Below are 24,281 nucleotides of genomic sequence, written 5' to 3' on the forward strand. Positions count from 1 at the left end.
TTCGTAATGAACATATTGACTTGTGTAAAACACGGAAGTTATCATACTTTCAAATGGCGTTTACCATGTGAACAATGGAATCGTTCATGGCGTTAACATGGACAACTTATTCAAATTAAGTATATACAAATAACATTAATGTATCATATCCAGTTACGTAGTCCATGACTCAATCCTGACAATATCTTATCACCAGATTATGCCTAAAAGCTCCACCAATCTAGGTAAGAGGGTAACAAACCTCTCCACAATTCACATGCACGCAACCATTTTATTTTTTTATGTCTGAGCAGGCAACTGAGCTGGTGGTTCGCTTGATGGTAAACGATGACCACCAACCATGAAGAACATTAGCGTAGGGCCACTTCAAATGTGTTGCCCGTTTATAAAGGGTTAGGGATAAGGAAAGGATTGAAGACTTGAAAAATGGGTGGACTTGGAAGAGTAAGGAAAAGAAAACGGGCCTCCGCCTCTGGCTTAAGTAATTCTAATCAGGCAAGATTAAGGCCCAGTTTCACAGCTTCCAGATATTTTCTATAAAGCTTATCTGTCAGACAAAATTACATATATAACACGTGAAAATTTACGTCTTGGGTGTCAAACAGACTGTCTTTTTCTTGAATGATAAATATCAATCCCACTGAGGACAAATAAGACTATCAGGGATATAATCAGTAAACGATGATACCGGGCCCAAACCGTGTTATCTTAAATTTCTCCTCCGATAATTCGCAACATAATATAAGCAACCTTGACCCGATGGTCACGCACCGCAGCGGGTCAACAACCTGTTACTGTCTCGGCCGGCTCAATTGGACTTTTATTTCTGAATTTGATTCGAGCTGCTATGAATCACGGTTGACCACTAAGCTGTCGGTGGGGACAAAAAAATATAGACGCATTCTTTGTGGCCGCTGACTAAGCGTAGAAAATGCCTCTGCTAATAATTTTTATCGGTGGCAAAGACCTGCGATCGTATTGTTTTTTGCTCCCTTTATCTTGTATCCTACGTCTTTTTCTGGTCAGTCGTAAATTTGCTTCCCTCATTCATTCCATACTTTGAGCATTTCTTAGCCAGTGCCGATTGAATTCAAGGATGGCTGGATTAATTTGCACTTTTATACGCTTCAAACCCTCAATATAATAAAGCATATGAGGTGTAATTTACAAGTTGTTCTAATTAGGCTCCTAGGTTTATTTTTACACATACATACATGCTATCACCAAGTAGCGGCACCACGCCCATATAATTGGGAAAATGTAGATTTTCTCTATATAAATTTATCAACTATGTAATGTGTAATGCGAAAAACGATCCAAAAACGCATTCTCCGCTCAAGTTAAACGGATAAATGCTGTAACCCCCAACAGTTTGAGTTCTGCGTATATCATCCGAAACTCAAATGACCACCTCGCATTTGCCCTTGAGACTCTAGACACCTAAGTTCTATCACAACCACGATCAATGGCTACATTATATCACTGAGTTTATCGCATAATAATCTGTGGGAACATTCCTTCTATGACTCAGCTTTGATTGTTGATTCTTCATCTATCACTAGCCGCTTGCCCCGGTTCCGTTTGACCCGTGTTAAAATAAAGTCCATGACCGGAATAGTGCACCTTTCAGCGAGTGAAATAATTTTCATGATCGAATCGGTACTTCCGAAGCTTAACCCCTATAAACATACAAAGTTTGAAACTATCACTTTTCACAGAAGCTTGATGGACATTTATTAATATTCCTGAATACATGGGATTTCCAGCGTCCCGTTATATTTAAAGAATAGAAATACCTACAATGCCGTTACTTATATGAAGCTCAAAAATAGTCTACAGAAGAAAAAACCTTAGTGGAGCAGCGGTTTGTGAATTCAACTGTGACATGTAAATTGTGTTTTTCTATTATCTGCTACTGTTTTATATGATAGAAAAATAATATGTAAACAATTATCAAAAAACGTAGACTTATACGTTTTTTGTTTACATATAAATTGTCTAGCTTCGATATGCTATACAAGCTTCGTTTTCATAACGGCGCACATTCAATGATCAGAAACCTCCAGAGATATACATATATCTCCACACGTATACATAGATGCGTTCCAGGCTCTATTATTGATGACATTCAGGACTCTAGGTCCGTATTGGTACCTGACACGCTTGCGCATTAGATTATGCAGGCTATTGGATAGCAGTCAGGTGCCTAGAATTGGCTATTGATCGATTGCATCGCAGGCTGGGGCAGGGGCGAATCCATTTCAAGGTCACTGCTTGTTCGGTTGATGGAAAATTTGCATAGCTTGCTACACTCACGCAAATCACTATATAGTATAAAACATAGCCGTTATTTTTTGTCCCTATGTATGCTTAAATCTTTAAAACTAAGTAACGGATTTTGATAGTTTTTTTTAAATAGATAGAGTGATTCAAGAGTAAGGTTTATATGTAGAATAACATCTATTAAACTATTACTCTGAATTTAAGCGTCCGAAGCCGCGGGCTAAATCTTACAATAATAAAGTTTAGTCGTACTAACCGCCTGTAATTTACCGAAATAAAATGTTACCTACATATGCAGCTATTGCATCTAAGTCTTATGTACGTGTACATTAGAAAGATAGAAGAAAGAATGTTTATATAACACCACATAATAAGGTTGGCGTGATGTTTACAACACGATTAATAAATAGATAATCCTTATAGCTAATCAGTGTAGCGCTAAAAGGGGTAACTACTTCATATTATGCTACACGTAATGCGCCGGATTCGACCGCCTCCTTGGTACAGTGGTTAACGCCTGAGCGTAGAATCCAGGGGTCCTGGGTTCGAATCCCAAAAAAAATGTCTCCGCCTTGCAGGACACAGAAGGCTGATCACCTACTTGTCCATAAAGAAAGTCGATCAGTGTTACAGATGAATATCAACCGCCCCCTACCCCACTACCCCTACACGGGACTTCACCTATTTAAAACATCCTTGTGCAATTACTTTGGTTGTTTACTTCTACACATTTCTTGCAGTCCAGCTAACAAACAAACGTTCGCACATTCACAACATAAAATATCATACGATTGTTTTGTAGCAGCTCGTTAGAAATTCACAATTTATCGCCACTTCGTAGCGTACAATGCAGACACAAATCATCTATACTAGTACTCAATTATTATATATGACATAATTGCTTTAGACAAATCACACTTTACTATACCAATGTCGCCTACATTGTGTTGCCAAATTATTGTTATTTGTTTCATCTAATCTTAACTGCATAGTATAAAGCAAACTCGCTACCCGCGTCTGTCCCTATGTATACATACATAAATGCTTTTGATCTCTAAAAATGCACAACGGATTTTGATGGATTTTTTTTTAATAGTTAGTGATACAAGAGGAAGTTTTATATGTATAATAACAATTATTAATCTTACTCTAAGTCCGAATTTAACGCGTGCGAAGTCGCGCGCAAAAGCTAGTAATTTTTAAAACACGGCTAAAACATGGCGTACAGATAGCTAGATACCATGATGCAGACGACCGCTAAGAAAGATTTTGACAAATTCTACGAAAAAAAACAAACCTAAAATGAAACGGGCAATGAACGTCTGCACCGTGAAAATTTCTTACGACCACTCGGACGATAACTTTCATTATTATGAACGAATTTTTTAACATTTACGGCATCAAACATTTATCTCTTGCACTCGTTCAATCGTATTCCGTCCGTACAACGCGATGATGATGCAATATTGTTTTTTCGTTTAACTTACGAGACTGAGAATCGAATTGCGATCACCACCGTCTCTCATCTCCGTTACGTGACAAATGTTTGGGCGAAATACAAAATCGAAAACGTAGGTAAACTCTACTCTATAGTCTATACTAATATATTATTAGCAATCAGAGCTTCAAATGTTTTGAAACAACAAATACTAGACAAATTTGACAAGTCCATAGACACTCGATCATAACCCTGAGGTTTATTTATATAATTATTTATGAACACCTAGCTAAACTGCACTAACCGCCACCTTTGTACAGTGGTTAACAGGCGAGTGTAGAACCGAGGGACATGTTAGACAATTAAATAAATTACAACAATAATAACAATTACTTTAAACAAATCTCGTAATGAATACCTACAGCAGATTAGCTCATGGATTTATATTAAACTAACGGTCCGCCCCGGCTCCGCCCGTGGTACATATATAGCCTTTACTTTACCTTAGCCTTCCTCAATAAATCGGCTATCTAACACTGAAAGAATTTTTCAAATCGGACCAATAAATAGTTCCTGAGATTAGTTCTTTCAAACAAATAAACTCTTCAGCTTTATAATATTAGTATAGTATAGATTTAATGAGAGAATTTTGATTAAAATTTTTATAACAATTGCATCGCGTCTATATAAGTATCCTTGATATAGAAACTTAAAACAACTACATCCTATCCTACTAATATTATAAATGCGAAAGTTTCTAAAGATGTGTGTGTGTTTGTTGCTCTATCACGCAAAAACTACTGAACCGATTGCAATAACATTTGGTACGAAGACTGCTGGACAACTGGAATAACATATAGGCAACTTTTTATCCCGATATTCCTACGGGATACGGACTTACGCCGGTGAAACCGCGGGGCGCAGCTAGTATTTTATAATTACGCTTAATGCAATGTCATGATTACTATGTGTAAGACATAGAATTGTATTGTTCTCTTAAAATTTTGAAAATATTCCGTACACCTCACTTGTTTTGTACATAATGAACGAAAATAATACGATGGTAATTATTAAAAATAAGGAAAATAATGCGATCCGTTCCGGTTTCACGCGCGGTAAGTTTTTTCTCTCCATACGAACCTTCCTTCTGTTCCATTTTAATGCAAAAACGTTAAAAACTATTGTCGAAATTATACGTTTAGCAACCCATTTATATATAAGATGATCTAGCTGTCTTGCCTTTACCATACCTTAATGTAAAACGGGAATTCATTCGAGTTGTGAGGGCCTGTTTAAAGGGAGGAAATCCCGGGAGAATTTTGTTTAAATGCCAGAATAATATTATACGGTAAACTTGCGGATAAATAAAGAATTTAGTTCAATCGCAGTGTTATGTATTACAACAAATAAATAAAGAGTTTAGTTCAATCAGTTCAGTGTTATGCACTCATAGGATGGGAGTTAAGCACACTTCGGCACGAATTGGGCCAGCTCGCACCGGGGAGGGTATCACACCCCCAAAAAAGATCGATGGCAAATAGAAACATACTAATGTGTTTCGTTCGGTGAGTGGGGGACCTGGAGTGATTTCCTTCAGTATATCTTTCTATCTATTATCCGTTAAAGTTGGCCATCCATTTTCACAGGCATAGCCTCTACAAATTTGTATGGGCCGTGGTAGCTACTTCACAAGCCATCACGCGACCCACCAGCTTAGCCTTAGCCAGCTATCACAAAAAAAAACTCGATTCCCACAACACACCCAACAGGTAGTTCTCATTACATGCGATACACGGAAGCGAACACGCGGCTCAATGGAGGCAATTAATTCCGCCGACTACCCGCATTCCTGCTACTCGCTATTGGTGTTAATGGCCGCCGCGTACGGCCGTGCTTCTAAGAGCCGCCCCGCTGTCATGTGTTTGACGTTACATACCGTCAGGTTGTGCCTATTGGCTATATGGGCTATTTGGGGTATTTACATACAAATACAACGTAAGGAAAAAGGTTTTGCTAAATTGAATTACGGCTAAGCCAGAAAAAAACATTAGTTGTCTCTTTTTCGCGATAATTGAATCCCGCCTTCTTACTTTAACGTCTAATCGTAATGCTATTTATGTGTGCGTTATGTGTATATTTTGAAGATCATGCTTACCTACCAGAGTCGGGCAATTACCTTAATTTCGTGCTGTTATTCTGCAGCGTGTACAACATATTTATAACGTGAAAACCATCGTAGGATTAGCGTAGGATGGAAAATGTAATATGTGTAAAATTGTTAATCGATTAAAGATATTTCATTGGTAAAAATAAATATAATAGGTACACATAATTCTCCGTCGTTATAATTCAAGCTTCTCATTCATCGAATTACATAGTATTTTTGCGATTAAGTTTACTATTAGTAGGAATAAGTAGCATTTAACATTTTGGTTTATATATTCGTGAATATATGAATATATTAAATATTTTCAATTTCAATAAAAACTAAAATATCCACTGTCAGAACTAGAACAAGTTTAGGGATGCACCAGATTTTAAATAGAAAAAGAATCACCCAGTCGAAAGGCCTCGAAAAACAATAAAAAATACAGCGAATTGATAACTTCCTCCTTTTTTGAAATCGTTTGAAAACATATTTATATTTCACGAAATACAACCAACGCACCGGCCAAAAATATCGTCAATTTAGACTAACATATGTAGGCTACCTTTTATTCGAGTACCAACCAAGCGAAGACAGACACCAAATGCAGAATATATCACAATTAGCCGACCTAACTCATTAAGACACAACGGCCACTTGTATCTTGTGACACTTCAAGTGGAAAGTTGAAGAATGTAGCGAAAAACACCGCTAGAATCACTGGAGAAATCCACCGACCAACACGACCCAACCCCAAGGGCCCCGATGGCTAAACACGGCAATATTTATTACCCACGTGTGTTCCCACGTATGTGTGCCAGACGTTTCTTGGGTCTAGTCTCAGCCCGCTAACCCGGTGGCCTAGCACACTTGCGAATGGGTTTTTATCTGACACCCGCTACTGATTGCGCTCGTGACATTTGCGCTGGAATGTTCTGATGTTTTCTATTGGTACATTGATTTTATTTTAGCGCGTATTCTTGGAACTGCTCGTGATTGAGTTATTAACGGTGAGATTTTTGTTTCACAAAACCACACAATATAATGTCCAGTATCAGAAAAGACAGTATCAAAGTATGAATTTTAGCCATTATTTTAAGTCACCCAGTTAAACACTAACACGCTTATATCATCTTTATATGTATGGTTGTATGTAAACGACGTCTTTAGACCTGATTTTGACCTGCTTTTAAAGGACATATTAGGTAAATCATAATTTGTACACATATGAAGCATCGGTGATAATACCTACATTATTATCCTGAAAAGATCGTCAGGATTTAATAATTTCATTAGGTTTTTTTTTGTCTTAGCGGGCAACTGAGCGTATTTTCCGCCCAGTATTTTTTTACAAAAACCCACATCCAAATGGGATGACACTTTCGTGTCTTGAAGATGATAACTCAATAACTTGCATTTCAAAGGGGATGAGAGTTTTAATAAACTGCTTGAAACCTTTGCAGCACGTACTTAATTTTTGAGATATTCCGACCATAACAAGTATGGTCAACGTCTGTGGGGTAGAATAATGCATACAGCGTAATTGTTTTTAAATCGTGAAAGCGAGCATGCGTGGCGAGCGAACTAATTGTAAGTGTGTCAAGAATCCAAGATAGAGCCGATCGACTGGTGATTTATGAATGAAGACATGTACTCGGCTTGTTGATTTATGTTTATTTATTGTCACTTTTTATGGAGAATAGAAAATACTTCCGAAGTTATGGCCATTTCGAATGTCTCGCGTGGTATATCCGTTCGCTGATGGATGATTTTTTTATCTGTTTAAAAAAAAAAACAAGTCAAGAACCTCTTGTCGTTTCTCGGAATGATTACAATATATTACAATCCAGAGGAACAGGTACAAGTCAAAGCAAAACAATTTTTAGTTTAACATTTGGAGCACATTTTCAACCGACTTCAAAAAAGGAGGAGGTCCTCAATGTTAATTTTCACAAAAACCAGACGACTATTTCGACCACGGACTCATTTTTTATGGTAGATTGGGCAACTGGTGGTGGTTAGCCCGATGGTAAGTGATTTTCCCGCTCATGAACATTTGCAGAGAGCCTCAGCAAACGCATTGCCTGCTTTTAAGCGATCGGGTAAAGTATTGACGTCGCGAATAAAGCGATGGAGAGTAAAAGGATATAGACTCCCCGAATCTCCGAACGGAACAGCAATGGTCTACTATTTAACGCTGATCTTCTGTGGGGGTGTGGCACCTTCCCCAGAGCTAGCCGATTCGCGGCAAGGCGTGCCCCACTCCCACATTGCTCTGTCAACTCGGTGAACATTTAAATAGGAAATAGCGTCATTCGCGGCAGAAGCAAATGAAAACAACACTATCACACGGACGCCGCTATCGGGCGAACAGTTTAAGCGAACACCAAAGCATCATACGGAAGTGCGCCCTATCTGTTTGCTGCACAGAAATTGGGACGGTGGTGATGCAACCTTATCTCGCGGAGCCATCGTGTACACGATGAATAAAATAACGATACGAGATGTTGTAAACGCGAAACGATGAACGTGGTTGTTCGATGCACTTGCAAGCTGCACTGCGATCTTGCGGATGTACGCGTCATTCGTTGATGATCAGAGAAAGAGAGAAAAAAATTAATAAAAAAAAAACAGATAGGAAAACATAAATGAAATATAGAACAAACGGAAAGCGATTAAAATTAGAATAACAAAAAATAATACAAATATATAATAAAACCTAATAAGAAAAAGAAAGAATATGACTAAAATTACTTTAAGAATATTTATAGGCATAGTTTTGAGACGCCTTTATTTAAAATACTTTAAAAAATTTATCATAATACTACATTAACTTGAAAATATGAAGTGAAACACTTTTTAAATTACTTTAAAAACATTAACTCGTTTTTGATTTTTTGCCTAGCCAGTCAGTGTGTCACTGAATAAAATTGAGCCAATCTTCACTTTCGCTTCGATAATATCAAAATTATACCAATTTTCATATTCTTCGGATTTACTGAGAATAAATGATTACCTGAAACAAAAAAACATAATAATTAATTAAGGTTTGTAATGTTTAAAAACATATCAAATAATTCCTAATGGAATACAAAGATTAGACAATTCTATTTTAATTCAATATCTTTTACCAAAAAAACTAAACCCCTTCAAATTGTCAGGACTAGACCAAATTCAAATGGGACCACATGGTAGGCACCACCATTCAAATAAAGAAAAATATAAATTATAAAAATCGGTTCACCCAGTGATAAGATATGAGGCACCAAACGTAAAAAATTTAACAGTCAATAAATAGAAAACAAATAAATTGACAACCTCCTCCTCTTTTTGAAGTCGGTTGAAAATTAAAATTCTACCAGAGACGTTATAGACGAATGAGAATAGATGAAGTCCAATAAAAAAACGTACTGAAAATCAGTGCTGTCAAGGAGACAGATTTTCCGAGGCGTATCAAACAGATGATACACATAGTTTTAGAGTCGATTAATTGAAATATTTATGTTTGTTCCCTATGCGTTTGTTATATCATATTTCTTTCCCTTTTTTAGCAGAAACATCACCATGCTTCAAGGCATTAAGTAAGATAAATACATGTTTGAGCAACAAAGTTAAAGGTTCATTACTCGACGTTTCTGAGTCGATTTTAAAGTCTTTATTTAATGAGACCAAGCTTTGCAACTTACGCCTCTGAATTACAATTGATCTAACTTATGACCAAGATTTTATTCAATCGGGCGCAGTAGTTCTTGAGATTAGCGCGTTCAAGCTAACAATAAAAAACCTCTTCAGCTTTATACATTAAGAATAGATCATGAAAAAGATGTTATAATATTTTATTGTATTGTGCAATGATAAGATCGAATAAAAAAATTTTGCGAATTGGTCGAGCCGTTCTCGAGTTTCGCTTATGTATTAAATTCGAGTATATAAATAAAAATCAATGGCCAAATATGAATTGATTTTTATTTATATACTTGGATATTATGTTTATTCCTATAATTATTTGTTCCTAAATAAGGTTACTATGAAAAAACCTTATTTTTTTACATTAAAACATATTGTATGGAGAATGAGATAAATGTACATTAAAGATAATGTAATGAGAAATAAAAAAAATATTTGATTAAAACAGATAAGCATTAAGTGACACAAACACTTTTTATTTATGTACAAATATAATAAATTTGAATGCTATTTAATGATGATTAAACATGCTGTAAAACCGAATTGTAACACCTTTATTATACCACTAGCTGCGTCCCGTGGACCCGCGTATGTCCGTATCCCGTAGGAATATCGGGATAAAAATTTGCCTATATGTTATTCCAGTTATCCAGCTATCTACGTAGCAAATTTCATTGCAATCGGTTCAGTTGCTTTTGCGTGAAAGAGCAACAAACACACACACGTCCTTATAAACTTTTGCATTTATAATATTAGTAGAAAGGAAGTAGGAAAGGATAGAATGTATACTTGCCAATAAATTAATTATGATTATGAGACATAAAATGCGAAAAATTCCAGATCTCGTGAAAAGATAAATTTAACATTTAACATTTAACATAGTATTATCTTGTGTTTGATTTTACGCGAATAATATACATTTAGAAATTGAAGACATTTTATTCGGATTTTAAACGCGATTTATTCATTATATTATAAACCCGACGTTTCAAACACTTTACAGCGAGCGCGGTCTCAGTCTCCCCGTGACCACATTAAATAGTGGATATATCACTTAACATAAACAAATAACAATTTCGGTTGTGAGGTGTCACCCTAAAAAAAAACAGCTGACACAAATGTGTGCATTGTTTTCATCTAAGCCGTGACCCCTTCACGCCAAATCCACACGACCATTTCAACGTTTGACACACTAACACTCAAATCCGTTTACAAACTTTCACATTCATAATGTGGTAGATTAATACATCGCAGTGTTGCATCATCATTTTCTTTTACATTTTAAAGTGGAGAGAAGATAAAGATATTTAAGCCCGACTGAGATTTTAAATTTCGCAGTAATCCGTGAAATGTAAGGAATATTTCTATTTACAGTCGGGGAAAAATTAATTTAAATTAAACATGATAAGCGTTATATACATTTTTTTTATCCAAATCCTACTTCCTACTATCCTACTAATCCTACTAATATTATAAATGCGAAAGTTTGTAAGGATGTGTGTGTGTTTGTTGCTTTTTCACGCAAAAACTACTGAGTTGATTGCAATGAAATTGACTGGACTGGAATAACATATAGGCAACTTTTTATCCCGATATTCCTACGGGATACAGACTTACACGGGTGAAACCGCGGGGCGCAGCTAATATGAAATAATAGCATGTATATTCTAGACATAGTTATCAGCAAAAATAAGACATGAGCAGGATAAGAATTCCAGGACGTGGCAAATGCATTTTCAAAATCTTTAAATGCAGTAGGTACTGTTTCTTTTTAAAAATAAATTAATGTTTCCTTGCTGTAAAATTTGCTATCTCCAGTATTTCAAGCACTTTTCCATAATTGCACACCAAAACACTTTCGTCCCGTATAACTCAGTACTATCGCCCCCCAAAAGAAAACTACCCACATTTATAAAACAATGTAAACATAGATACGTCACCTAAATCCATTGTCTCAACCAACAATAACGAGAGATTATCCAAGTCTATACGTATCGCATTAATATAAAAGGTCGTGTTGACGCAAGCCAGCGAAAGTGAAATCGTTAAGGCGACAACACTTTCATTGGAGATTGACAATTCTTGCGAATGCTAAAAAGTAGGCCCCGTGCCGTGTCATTTTCTAAAAGTCGTTGTAGCGAGTATCAAGTTATATATTTTATTCAAATTAGTTATATATGTTTATTTAAATTATTCAGTCTACTGTGATTCAGTGAACTAGTTTCATCTTGACGATAAACACTCACAAATGACGATTTCTAAAGTTTCATTTATATCCCTAAGCAAGATCATGAAGGACAGATTAATTTTAGACATAACAACTCTACGTAGACTTAGAATTATTTTGAGTATCTCTTCAACATGTAATTGCTTCGTTCATCATATTATTTTTGCGTCTGCGCCAGAAGCTAGTGTTTTCGAGCGTCTTCAGGAGTTTATCTACCCAATTATTATCGCTTGACCTCACCGACCGCTCCCCCGCCCCCCCAAATTTACCCACATCGCGTATTTCTTCTCATTTTCGACGGCACACATCCGACCGACCGGCACTTAACGCGAGCCCAGTGAAGTGAAAATCACCTTGAAAGCGAAAGGCCGAGTCACATGGCTGTCCAACCGCCGCGACCAGTTTATCGAAATCTGATGAAAGTGCGTTGGTGTTAGATTGTGATGAATGGACTAGCCTACTTTGGCGGCGTGCCGCAGTGCACGGGGAAATGTTGGGCGGAATTCATTGCGTGCTCGGGGTGTAGTATGCAGCTTAATTTTCATTGTCAGTGTTGGGTGTTGGTGGTTCGCCCGAGAGTAAGCTATCACTAGTGCCCATGAGCATTAGCTGAGGTAGGGCCTCTACAAATGCTTTTAATGGGTAATGTAAGAGAGAATTGTCAAAAAAGGAATAAAAAGAATGAAGGGTGAGGAAAATGGATATGGGCCTACGGCTCTCTGTGTCAAAGTTCAATTTCATTTAACAGCAATGTTCTATATATAATACGATTTTTAGATGAGTAAAATATACGTACAAATAAGACATGACAGAAACTTAAAAAAATGAATATCAAGGGTTATTCATGCCTACATCAACATCACTATAACATGAATATATTAATAACATAATGTAAAAATAAAAAAATAGTTTTAGATACATTAGAAAGTCTGTTACATCAAAGCAGAAAGCAAAATATAAGTTTATTTTGGTGTAAGGTCTGCAATCGACCTTACTTACACCTCTCCAAATGTTCATGGGCGGTGGTAGCGCTTACCATCAGGCGACCCACCAGCTCCATTGCCGACTATGACAAAAAAAAGAATTTATATCATTCATGATTATATCTTATGGAAAAAGCATATAAATTGAAGTAATATATTATGTATAATGGTGTCTTAATAATATAAATCCGAGGGTTCGCAAAAACATGGAGATGCTTTACGTTTGAATACATTACATCTTCACTCGTTTTTGGGTAGGGAACTGTCAAAGACAAAAAAAATTTCCACCATAATAGTCACCGCCCTCCCTCAGAGGGAGGCACCACTCCAGATTCAAAAACGTGATCAAATGACAACAATTTCCTATCAAATACGAAATGGATAACATCAATCGATTGAAAACCGACGGAGTTATCGAATAAAAAAGCCAAAAAAGCATGCGAATCGAGAACCACGCTAATTTTTGGAAAAGAAACGTTGAAAAGAGGATGAGACATCTATAGGATAAGCCCAGAACTTTACGATATAACGCGATTGCCTCTTTATATCCTATCCTACTAATATTAAAAATGCGAAAGTTTGTAAGGATGTGTGTGTGTTTGTTATTCTTTCACGCAAAAACTACTGAACCGATTGCATTTAAATTTTCTACGTAGACAGCTGGATAACTGGAATAACATATAGGCAACTTTTATTCCGCTATTCCTACGGGATACGGACTTACGCGGGTGAAACCGCGGGGCGCAGCTAGTGAACTATAATTTTCTTCTTCACATTACGCAACAAAAAAAATCTTATCCCCAAACAAAATTTAAATTCTATACCAGCCATACATATATGGAGCAAAGCAAAACAAACTATGAAGTGTTTTTACATCTACATAGACCGTTTCATATTTCACCCGTAACTAACTCTAAACATGGAATCGGAGTCTATATACATACAACATACAATAATATAACACACCACTCTTCCGTTCGACCAATTGACTTCAGTTGTCTCTTTTACGCTCAGGATAATTGAATCATGCCATCTTACTTTGACGACTAATCAAATGAAGTCTGATATTGCAATAAAGTTATTATGCCTGCGTAAGTGTGCCTTGTTTAAGATCGAATGTTGTGTTGGTAACCTATCTACACCTATGTACTTATATATCAAGTTCAACACATAACACAGGGAGATTCAATAATTCTTTCAAAAGAAAGGCAACCAGAGCAAAACAGTTACTATTTCACTGGTTATATTACTTGAGATCATAGTTAGACTATGTTGCATTCAACCAAACTTGGTCACGATCGTGAAGATCATCATCATCAGCCCATATATGTTCCCAGTGCTGGGACATAGGCCTCCTATGAGGGTTCAGGCCATAATCTACCACGCTGGCCAAATGAGTTGGCAGATGTCACATGTCGTCGAGCTTTTTGATTCTTGGACATGCCGGCTTCCTCACGATGTTTTCCTTCACCATTTTAAGCAGTGTTATCCACACGCTCAGATTATTTGAAAAATCAATTTATTTCCTGCACGCTCGCCCAGTCTCGAACTCCGTCTTATCGATTTTGAAGTCCGACGTCCTCACCACTGAGCCACCACTGTGCCACTTAAAATAAGGACTGAGACGTTATGCCTTGGGCGTCCCGAGTGGCATCCTCTTCATCACTATATATTTTTTTTAATTTATCCTTTTCATTTTTTCGTTCTGCGAGTGACAATTTCACAAGAATACCGAGAAATTATCACAGCAAAGAGCTTAACGGTCATCACAATAACAAATCGGATGTACAGTTAATGCGAATCTGAGTATTGGCATCGCAAAAAACGTCTGATGACGCAGTACGAAACGTTTCGCCGAGTAACACCTTATTGCTAACTGTAATGTTTGCTCATAACCGTTTGCTTATCCTCCAAAGTAAAAATTGCAAGCCCACTACTGACGTGGCTTTCGAATGCCGTTATATCTGGCAGCTAATTGATTTGGCCTACGGTGACCGCAGTTTGTTTTAAGAATTTTTTTTTTCGGTGAACACTAAACGCTTTATGTGATGTGATGCTAAAGAGCAGGATTCGCTGCAGGGGGCGCATTAGTTGATATGATTTGAGATATGGGTAGATTTAGTTACCCTTGTATTTTGCTGGAAAATTTATATAGCATCCTCATTTATCAACAACCCAGAGATTAAAGGAAAAGGAAGGTTAATTTAAATAAAAATATAAATACAAATCTATAGGCAACAACCCAGCTTTGTGCTGGTTTAAGAGCAGTGCTTTGAAGTACCGGTTGTGTAATAGGTCGCCCTTTTTAAACTATGCCCCAATTTTGAGCCCTGAAAAAGCTTGGATGACACGGACGTAAAACTAAAAGGTGGTATTTTTAGAAACACTAATTACTACGAAAGTCAAAAAGCCATACGATGATCCCAACGAGAATTCATAATTCATTACCCCGACATTGCCCGGGATGACCCGTGATATAAAAGCTGTAATCCGCGGCGTCATTAAGCTAATTTAGACTAAAATCTATCTCTGTACCAAATTTCATACAGATACGACAAGCTGCGAAAGAGTAACAAACATACATACATCCATCCATACTTACAAACTTTCGCATTCATAATATTATTAGGAAATAGGATAAATGCATATAAAATTACATTTATATGGCATATATATAGTTCAGTGAATGGGCGATAACGCCTCCATGTGGGCGCTGAAGTCATCGAGGGGGGGGCGGTGATTTGATGATCATAAATATAGTTAAAATAAATGTGCGTAAGTATATGCTTGTTCCGAATAATCGCTGTAACGACTGAACCCCTTTTGGCAGTACTTTCACTAACAAAGCTATTGCTTTTTAAATTGAATAAGTAATTCGGACACAACTTCCTCTGTTGAATGTAAACAAAGTCACGTGGGCTTCGCTGGCAATATATTCAAATAAAACATGCCTCAACACATCAGACTACCCGCTATTTAGAAAAAAAAAGCCATCGAAAAACACATTAACAATAGTAAAAACCAATTAAAAGCTAGCTTATTAAAAGAAGCAAAACACCAACTGAAACTGTAAAACAACATGATATAACTGTACGTATATATACTGAACGAAATTTTCCATCAAAAACCATACGTCACGTGGACCCTTCAGCGCATGCGTGCCCAGCGGCTGCGGGGGTCAAGACGACCTGGTCCGTCCTTTACCGTTAGCGCTCAGTGGGTACCGCTAGCGATTTGCATTCGTGTGAAGGCTAACCGGCTCCGTTTTGTAATTATAACATTTGAATCTCTGTACACTCTGTGGCAAGGAACTGTCTCGTTTAACATAGGACTCTATTGGGGAAAAAGGGAAGTCCCGTGTCCCCCCCCTACTGGGGTATGGGGCAGATGATATACATCTGTTTCACTGATCGATTATTTTCTTTATGGACAAGTAGGTGATCAGCCTTCTGTGTCCTGTCGGACCGAGACATTTTTTTTTTTATTGTCCCCACCGGGAATCGAACCCAGGACCCCTCGGTTCTACGCTCACGCGTTTACCACTGTACCAAGGAGGCGTCCTATTGGGGAAGACAAATCTAAATCTATGCTATATCATGTGAAGCTAAATCGCGCATATGCTGGACAGATTTCAAACACCTTCGATCTCCGAGCGGTATAGGCTATAATAAAATTAATTGCCGTCTGTTAAAATTGATATACAAACATTTTACGAACCCATCATGTTTCTAGTCTCACCGAAATTGAAGTATTTGCCATACGAATCAATCAGTCATAACTTTACACAATCAGATTTTTTCAAAAATCAACTTTATCCACCAAAAATATGATTGATATTCATTCCGCCACCTACGTACAAATATATATACTTTGTTATAATAATATAAAGCGATCAAACACATTACACACGCTGCAGAGGTGATCGAATATTGACAGACGCCGCCTTCCGGGATCTAACGTGTGTTAAATTTAACGCGTGTTAAACAAATTTCAGTGAGACTTAAATATATAACTACTTATTATTCTCAACCGAATGCAAAAAATATATATTTTCAATTCAATTATTTTGTTTGTGATTCTTGGTTCATATACTCTTCACTGGGTTAACCGATCTCTACGATTTTTATTATGTATGAAAGCTCTTGCTTGTAATGGGACTTCCCTGGGATGAGAATTTGATGACGGTTTGGTATTTTTTATAAAAAAATAAAGCTATAACAACCGAGTCCGGTTATATTGCGATACATAATATAATATTAAAAGTACTATTTTACTCACTACTATATAAAATTCCCGTGTCACAATGTTTGTTGCCATACCTACTCCTCCGAAACGGCTGGACCGAAACTCAAGATTTTTTTTTTTGCATCATATCGGGATGGTCTAAGAATCGGCCAAAATCTACTTTCCATGCTCTTTAATGATAACAGTAAGGCAGAACAGCGTTTTCCGGGTCAGCTAGTAATGTATAGAATAACAATTTAACAAACGAATTTACATATCCAATAACTACAATAAAACCGAATAGCTTAATTATGTTATGTTCATTAAAACAATCAAAAATGTTCATGCAAACACGATTCAGTTCATTGTCATCGTTGAATCTTATGCAACTAATAACGTAATAACGTAGAAAAAAAATTATTTCGAATACATTTTACAAATATTTAACAAGGAAAGAAGCAGGCTTAGGCACATAAAACCGAAAGGGTAGAAGGAATTCGATTGCTGAGGCGGGATCACAGGCTAGGCGATGCTGCTGGTTTGGCAAAAAGACGCGGTTACGAATCCCGCCTCGTGATCAAATTGTTTCTATTCTATGCTATAAAAGTAAACATTACAAAAAAAAAACATAATACATTAAATAAGTGTTTACAAAGCACGGATGGTAAATTGTGGTGTACATAGTACCCTACCGTGCATAAAAAATAGCACAATTTGATTTAACATGTCATATATTCTTAGGTAGGTATATAAGAACATACACAACGAGAAAGTAAGCGAAATTTCGCACAACAGATGACGTCGGTGAACATTCGGCGCGCTGGCACTTTCGTTGTGATCGCATCTTGAATTACAAGTGTGTGACCTTACACGGTAATCGAGTCGCATGTGTTGGGTTATGACGAATTTGTAGTCGTTTTGAGGGACGCACGAAACCGCGTGTAAAAGCAATAGTCTCATCCTATTTCCTATTCTATTCTACTATCCTACTTCCTATCCTATCCTTCCTTCCTTCCTACTACAATAAATATAAATGAATCCTACCTATCGTACTAATATTATAAATGCGAAAGTTTGTAAGGTACATAACCTTGTGTGTAAGCTCTTTCACGCAAAAGCTACTGATCCGATTGCAATGAAATTTGGTACGTAGACAGCTGGACAACTGGAATAAAATATAGGCAACTTTTTATCCCGATATTCAAACGGGATACGGAGTTACGCGGGTGAATCCGCGGAGCACGGCCTAGTTCTTTACTAAACAATGCATCGCCTCAGTGATAATAATACGGGCATAAATACAATATCTAACATTGCATTAAGTAAACATAACGCTGCGTAACACTTCCTGGCATATCGTGCGCTAATCGATATTACAACACTAGCTCAGCCGCACAGCATCGCCCGCCATCTGGCGTCAACCGCCGCCACGCTCTCATTTCGCCTGATTAATGTCTTATCAAAAAAAAAAAATCTACGTACAATTCGCAGTTCCATCAATACGTTCAAAGAAACAAAATATAGCATCATCCGCAACGTTCACTCTACGACTGGCAATATATAGGCCACTAGTACAGAAGGTTTTCTTTGCAAAAGGATGCGGAAAAACACAAGAACTCTCATAACGTACGATGGGATCGTATGAATAATAACAAAAAGTAAAATAAGTAGTCCTCCAACAACCATTGAACTTTTTTTTTACTGAGATTGATAAAATACCTCATAGTAATCGAGGCATTAATTCACAAGATTCTTTATTAATTCGTGCGTTAATGCGAATGTTAACAACAAGGCTCCCTCCATTACAACAAGCACCTTCCACTCCGACCCTCAAGGGTACGGTACGTACCCCGATACGTCAACGTACCCGCGAACCTATCCAATGTCCGCGAATGTTTGCGGACTTAAAAACCGGCGAATTTGCTCGCTGGCCCTATGTGCATACTTGATATTCCATTTACGCGGTCCAAAAAACCGCCAGAAAGGATGAGGGTAGACGGAATGGTACGCTAATGGATCACCAACGCGAGTCGACGAGCCAACATCGTGCCCACCGGCCCGCCGATGAATCACCCGCTTAACGATTAAATTAAAAACCCGAGCAATTCCACAACAATAGGGAATAAAGTGAGCCGTAAGCCGTCCTCTGTTAGCCAATGACGATCAGTCGAGACGCTCATTGTAGTCGAACGGAGCTGTAACAATTGTTGCACAAGACTCTGTAAACTGTGACCGATAGTGCTTTGGTAAAACATTTTTGGCGTTATTATTTATAACATGCACTTACGGATACGTGAAGTCCCGTGTATTGGGGTATGGGGTCTGCCCCATCTGCCCCATGGGGATAGACACCTGTTTCACTGATCGATTTTTTTATCGACAAGTAGGTGATCAGCCTTCTGTGTCCTGCCAGACCGAGACGTTTTTTTTTTCTATATCGTGCGTCCCAACCGGGAATCGAACCCAGGACTCCTCGGTTCTACGCTCACACGTTAACCACTGCACCAAGGAGGCGGCACTTACGGATAACATTTTATCTGATAATTTACGAGATGACTATGGGTGAAAAAGGCCCGTTTTCTTTACCTCACCCTTCTCAGTCCATTATCAATTTCTGGTGGACAATCCTTTCCTTTTCTGTTATAAGCGGACAACGCATTCGCAGACGCTATTTTTGCCAGTTGTTGTCTGCGGGGCACACCCAGTACTAAGCTCAAAGTCAAAACATTTATTCAATCAACTGGACTTCCTTCAGAAGCGCTTTCAATTGTCAAAATATATTATTTACTAGCCGCACGCTCCGGCTCCGCTTTTCTAGTCATTCAACGTAATTGTAATAATATAAACCATCCTATCTTTTAAGTTGGATGAACTGCAAATTGTGTGCAAAATTAATTAAAATCAGTAGAGTAGTTTAGGAGTCCATTGTGGACAGACAATGTGACATGTAATCCAAATATATTAAGATATTTTACTCCTTTTTGTTCGTTTATACATCAATAAGACTTGAATCAACTAGAATAATTTAAAAATGATGACATAACCATGTCGCCATAAGATTGTTGAAACTGTTAGATTGTATAATCTATCCCACCAGATCGAAATCTAACAGTGTTTACAATCATAAATACTTGGGGAGTGGGCTACAATTAATATCGCAGCCAAAAATATAGTTTTCAGAAGTTTTGTCTGTTTGTGTGTATGTATGTCCGGGCTAAATCCACAAAGCACTGCAAGTATTTACTTGAAATTTTGTAGGAATATTACTAACAGGTCAGGTCAACATATAGACTACATATTATTACACTGTCACCTACAAGGGAGGAGCTGTAAATCTTTATTTTTCTAAAGTACTCGCAGACAAAGTCATGGGCAACAGCTAGTATGTAATGTGTTCCCAACCACATAGCCTTCAATTGTTGATTATTGTTAATCCCTTTATACTTATGATGATTACACCAGAACATTCTGGTCGACTTCACGTGTCCTACTAGATGAAGGCAGTATTTGTATCATTATGTCAATATTAACTTAAGAACATGTGTGACAACAATGCAATTTATGGATAAAATGTAGGTTGGGATATCGAGTAAATATGAAAGAAATGCTATAAGGTACCTACTAGCATTTTATACTGATTATTTCTTCCAATTCAATAGGATGCTTTTGATCCAGTAAGATCAACAACACACCAATGTCACTCACATGGAACCCAGGTGAAAAGTTGCCTATATCCTGATCCAGAGTATAATCTATCACCTTCATACAGTTTTCGCATTAAACAGTAACAAACATCCATCCTCTTAAAAACCAATGAACTTATGAACCTATGTAACAAGCACAAGTACAAACAAATAGCAAATAATTAGACTTTGGCTCTGGTCAGATAAAAATCATAAGATAAATTAATAATACATGGGGCTATTATTACATATATGTAACTTTTGGAGACAAAAATTATATCATCCTTTAATTCATTTAATTAATTGCATTTATATGCAGTTCACAATAAATTATATATCTACCCAAGTAGTGCTTGTCATAATAGAAATCTAAATGAAATAATAATAATTAAGCAAGTAAAGCTACTTATCTATAATTGTATAATGATAATGAAAAAATTGTTACATAAACAAATAAATTACTCAATTCAACAGTTTCTGTATAATTTTATAAACCGAGACAATGCTAATTATTCTGTAGTTCTCTAAAGAATAAAGAAATCCATAGAGAATAGAATTACATAATATTAAAACTGAACAATCATTATTTGGATGTTTCTATATTTACTTTGATAATTTCTTGCACCAAATTTCTAATTATAGCAACGGACCAAATTGGAAAGAGTGTAGTTCACTATTAATTAATTAAAACATGTACAATGCTGGTTTATAAAGAGCAGGACTAAACGCAAATTATCATTATTTATAATGCTCATTGCTGATAATTTAATTCATACCTAAATAACAATAATATAAGACACTCTTAGAGATTGTTTAAATGTGTAAATCCCAGGATAGTTTTTGAAAATTCCTAACTGTTAGTTATGTATATGCTATATATATATAAGATGTACCACATACAATGTTGGTGTGGACTACTAGTAAAAACACAATGAATTCCATGGAACCTACCGCAACATTTAACAATGTTGTCATGTGGTTGCTATGTTATTTTTTCATCACGCAACTAATGAGATAATGCAGTAAATTAAATATGATAATGAAATAATATTATAATTTTAGTCTTCTATGTAATTCAAGATAATACATGCTTCATATTATTTGATATGATACAGGTAATGTGATTTGCTTTGAATCAAATTTAATATTAAATTTCAAATCCCTTTCAACACTTTCTATGAGTAGTTCTAGAAAAATAAGTTTACACATTAGGATGTTAATTTATATTACATAACGACTTTCCAATTATAAATTTATGAATTATTTCAAAAATTACTTTATCTTCAAAAATGTACATTTCGGAGCCATGTTCGTCTAGAAAATAAAGGTTTGTAATTGAAATATATTATAAGCTATTATTATATTCTGCAATTGGTTGGGTTTACATCTTTAACAGTATCCCTATAAATATTTAATAAATTAGTAGGTAGCTCATTCCATTCTTATTAAATCAATTTCTTGTTTAGTTCCAATCAAACATAAATAAATATAATACTAAAACACTAAAAATTTACATCTTGGTGGGGTTTCATGCAAAATTAAAATAGGTACCTACTCTGAAAACGATATATTTCGTAACAATGGCTTGATCACTACCAGCTAGTGAAAGTGATTCCACCGAGGTTCGGCCTATTCTAGCAACGCATGACCGTGAACCCAACACAAAACAAAATTAACCAGCGCCCCTAATTCCTAAATAATATATACGTATGATGTAAAACATTGGATGAAATAACGGTGAATTTTCGTCACTGTTTTTGTAGATAAGAAATGTGGTCGGTCCTAGCCACTTACCTTGAAATAAACATCCATGAGGATGCTGTCCGGTAATGATCGCAAATCATTTTTCTCGCACTTTGATTTCTGTAAGTAGTTCACTAAACTGGTCAAACACAAATCATACAAACTGTTAGGTGTTTTTTTCACGCACACTAACGCAGACACGTCAGCCATCTTGGCGAGATAAAATAGTACTCGTTTCATTTTGCATCACGTCTGGCAGATCGAATCGATTCGCAACTATGTTCACGTTGCAATCGTTTCTCCTATTGGTTAATTCAAATATGCAGCGGACACCAATTGGTCAGATTGTAATTTTTAATCGATTTGTTTTTCTTTTCAGCGTGAATGTTGATGCACAAGCATTGTAACAAGTGAAGTGTGAAAGAGATACCGAATATGGATCCATGCTTATTCTTTTTACTAAAACAGCTGATCGCCAATGAATATTTACAGCGAAGTTTTTACAGGACAAGTACTGTAATACACCGCCCGCGCATTTCAACCTAAATCTGTGTATGAAACAGTTTTTATATAAGCATGCTTTTTAATCTTAATTATTTACAACTTGATAAATGAATGATAAATTTAGTCCGATTATTTTTAAATAACACCTATTGTATGTTCTCTTATCGTATAAGCAAATACGTGGGTCTGAATTTTTTAAAATCCTATAATGAATTGCCAAGTTCCGTATGTATACAAACAATAAAAAATTTATATTCATAAAAAAGTAAATAATATTTAACTTAAGTATACCATAGTATGACTAAATAAAAGGTCAAATTACATGAATTTTTGATTGGGAATTCAATTTTCTTTTTTATGTCATCGTCAACAAACAGTGGGTCGCCTGATGGTAAGCGCTACCACCGCCCATGAACATTTGCAGAGGCGTAAGGTCGTTTGCAGACAATACGCCTCAAGAGATGGTTTGCCGACTTTAAATGGAAAGGGATAAAGCAAGTATTGACGATTGAGGAAAAGGAATTGTTTGGAAAGGGAGAGGAAATGGAAACAGACTTCCGGTTTTCCCCCACCCCAACGTACGAAGCACTGAAGCTTAATAGGAGGACAGGAAGTTCGGAATGCGGTTTCATCTTTTTACGGTTTTATTTTAGAAATAGAGGAATAAGTAATTATTTTCAAAATTCAAGTTTTTCAGTTTAATTACTTTCGGTAAATTTTTTTGTTAAAATTTATTATTTGTCCAGAAAATCTGCTCAAATTAAGAAAAAAATATAGAAGTACGGGAAATTCTCAGGAGTATTTATAGTTCTAACATTGTGCCCATACCATTAAATGTACTAGTACGTATAACATACTTATAGAAAAGAGATTTCATAAATTAAAAAAAAAATGTTTAAAATCTACATTTTTAAAGCGGAACGCTCCTATAATAATCATTTCGTGATATTCACGAATCACGCCAACATCATTCTGCAACCCATAGGGGGGCGTGCCGTAGGTGTTTAATTTTATCTTGTATCTTACGTACATAAAACACGTCAATTGCGGTACAGCCTATTTTTTTACCGATTTAAAAAAATGAGGTTCTATATTACATTTTTTTTAATGTGTGTTCACCGATTTCTACGCAAACTGTAGAACAATTTTTAAAATTATACTTTTTTTCAGATTATAAAACAATTAGTAACCTAAGGTAAGAGTATTCAGCTTCTATACAGCTATAATTATGTTTAATTGTTATTTGATCCTCGAAGATATAGCAAAACTCTATAAATCTCGTTCGTCTTTATACTTAGTCTGGCCATAAATACTGTTACACTTAATTATAAAAAAATATTACATTTGAATTTCGAATCTGTCA

General features: G+C 36.3%; 1 protein-coding gene across 1 annotated transcript in view; it reads right to left on the reverse strand.

Annotated features, from left to right (window-relative positions):
* Window positions 1–22,654, reverse strand: part of LOC119838636 (amyloid protein-binding protein 2) — a 42,189-nt gene extending 19,535 nt beyond the window's left edge. Inside the window, exon 1 of the mRNA XM_038364658.1 lies at window positions 22,466–22,654. Within this exon, the coding sequence (XP_038220586.1) occupies window positions 22,466–22,654 (189 nt within the window). The remainder of the gene's footprint in view (window positions 1–22,465) is intronic.
* Between the last annotated feature and the right edge of the window lie 1,627 nt (window positions 22,655–24,281).

This window comes from Zerene cesonia, unplaced genomic scaffold (genome assembly GCF_012273895.1).
Source record: "Zerene cesonia ecotype Mississippi unplaced genomic scaffold, Zerene_cesonia_1.1 Zces_u004, whole genome shotgun sequence".
Taxonomy (NCBI): Eukaryota; Metazoa; Arthropoda; class Insecta; order Lepidoptera; family Pieridae; genus Zerene; species Zerene cesonia.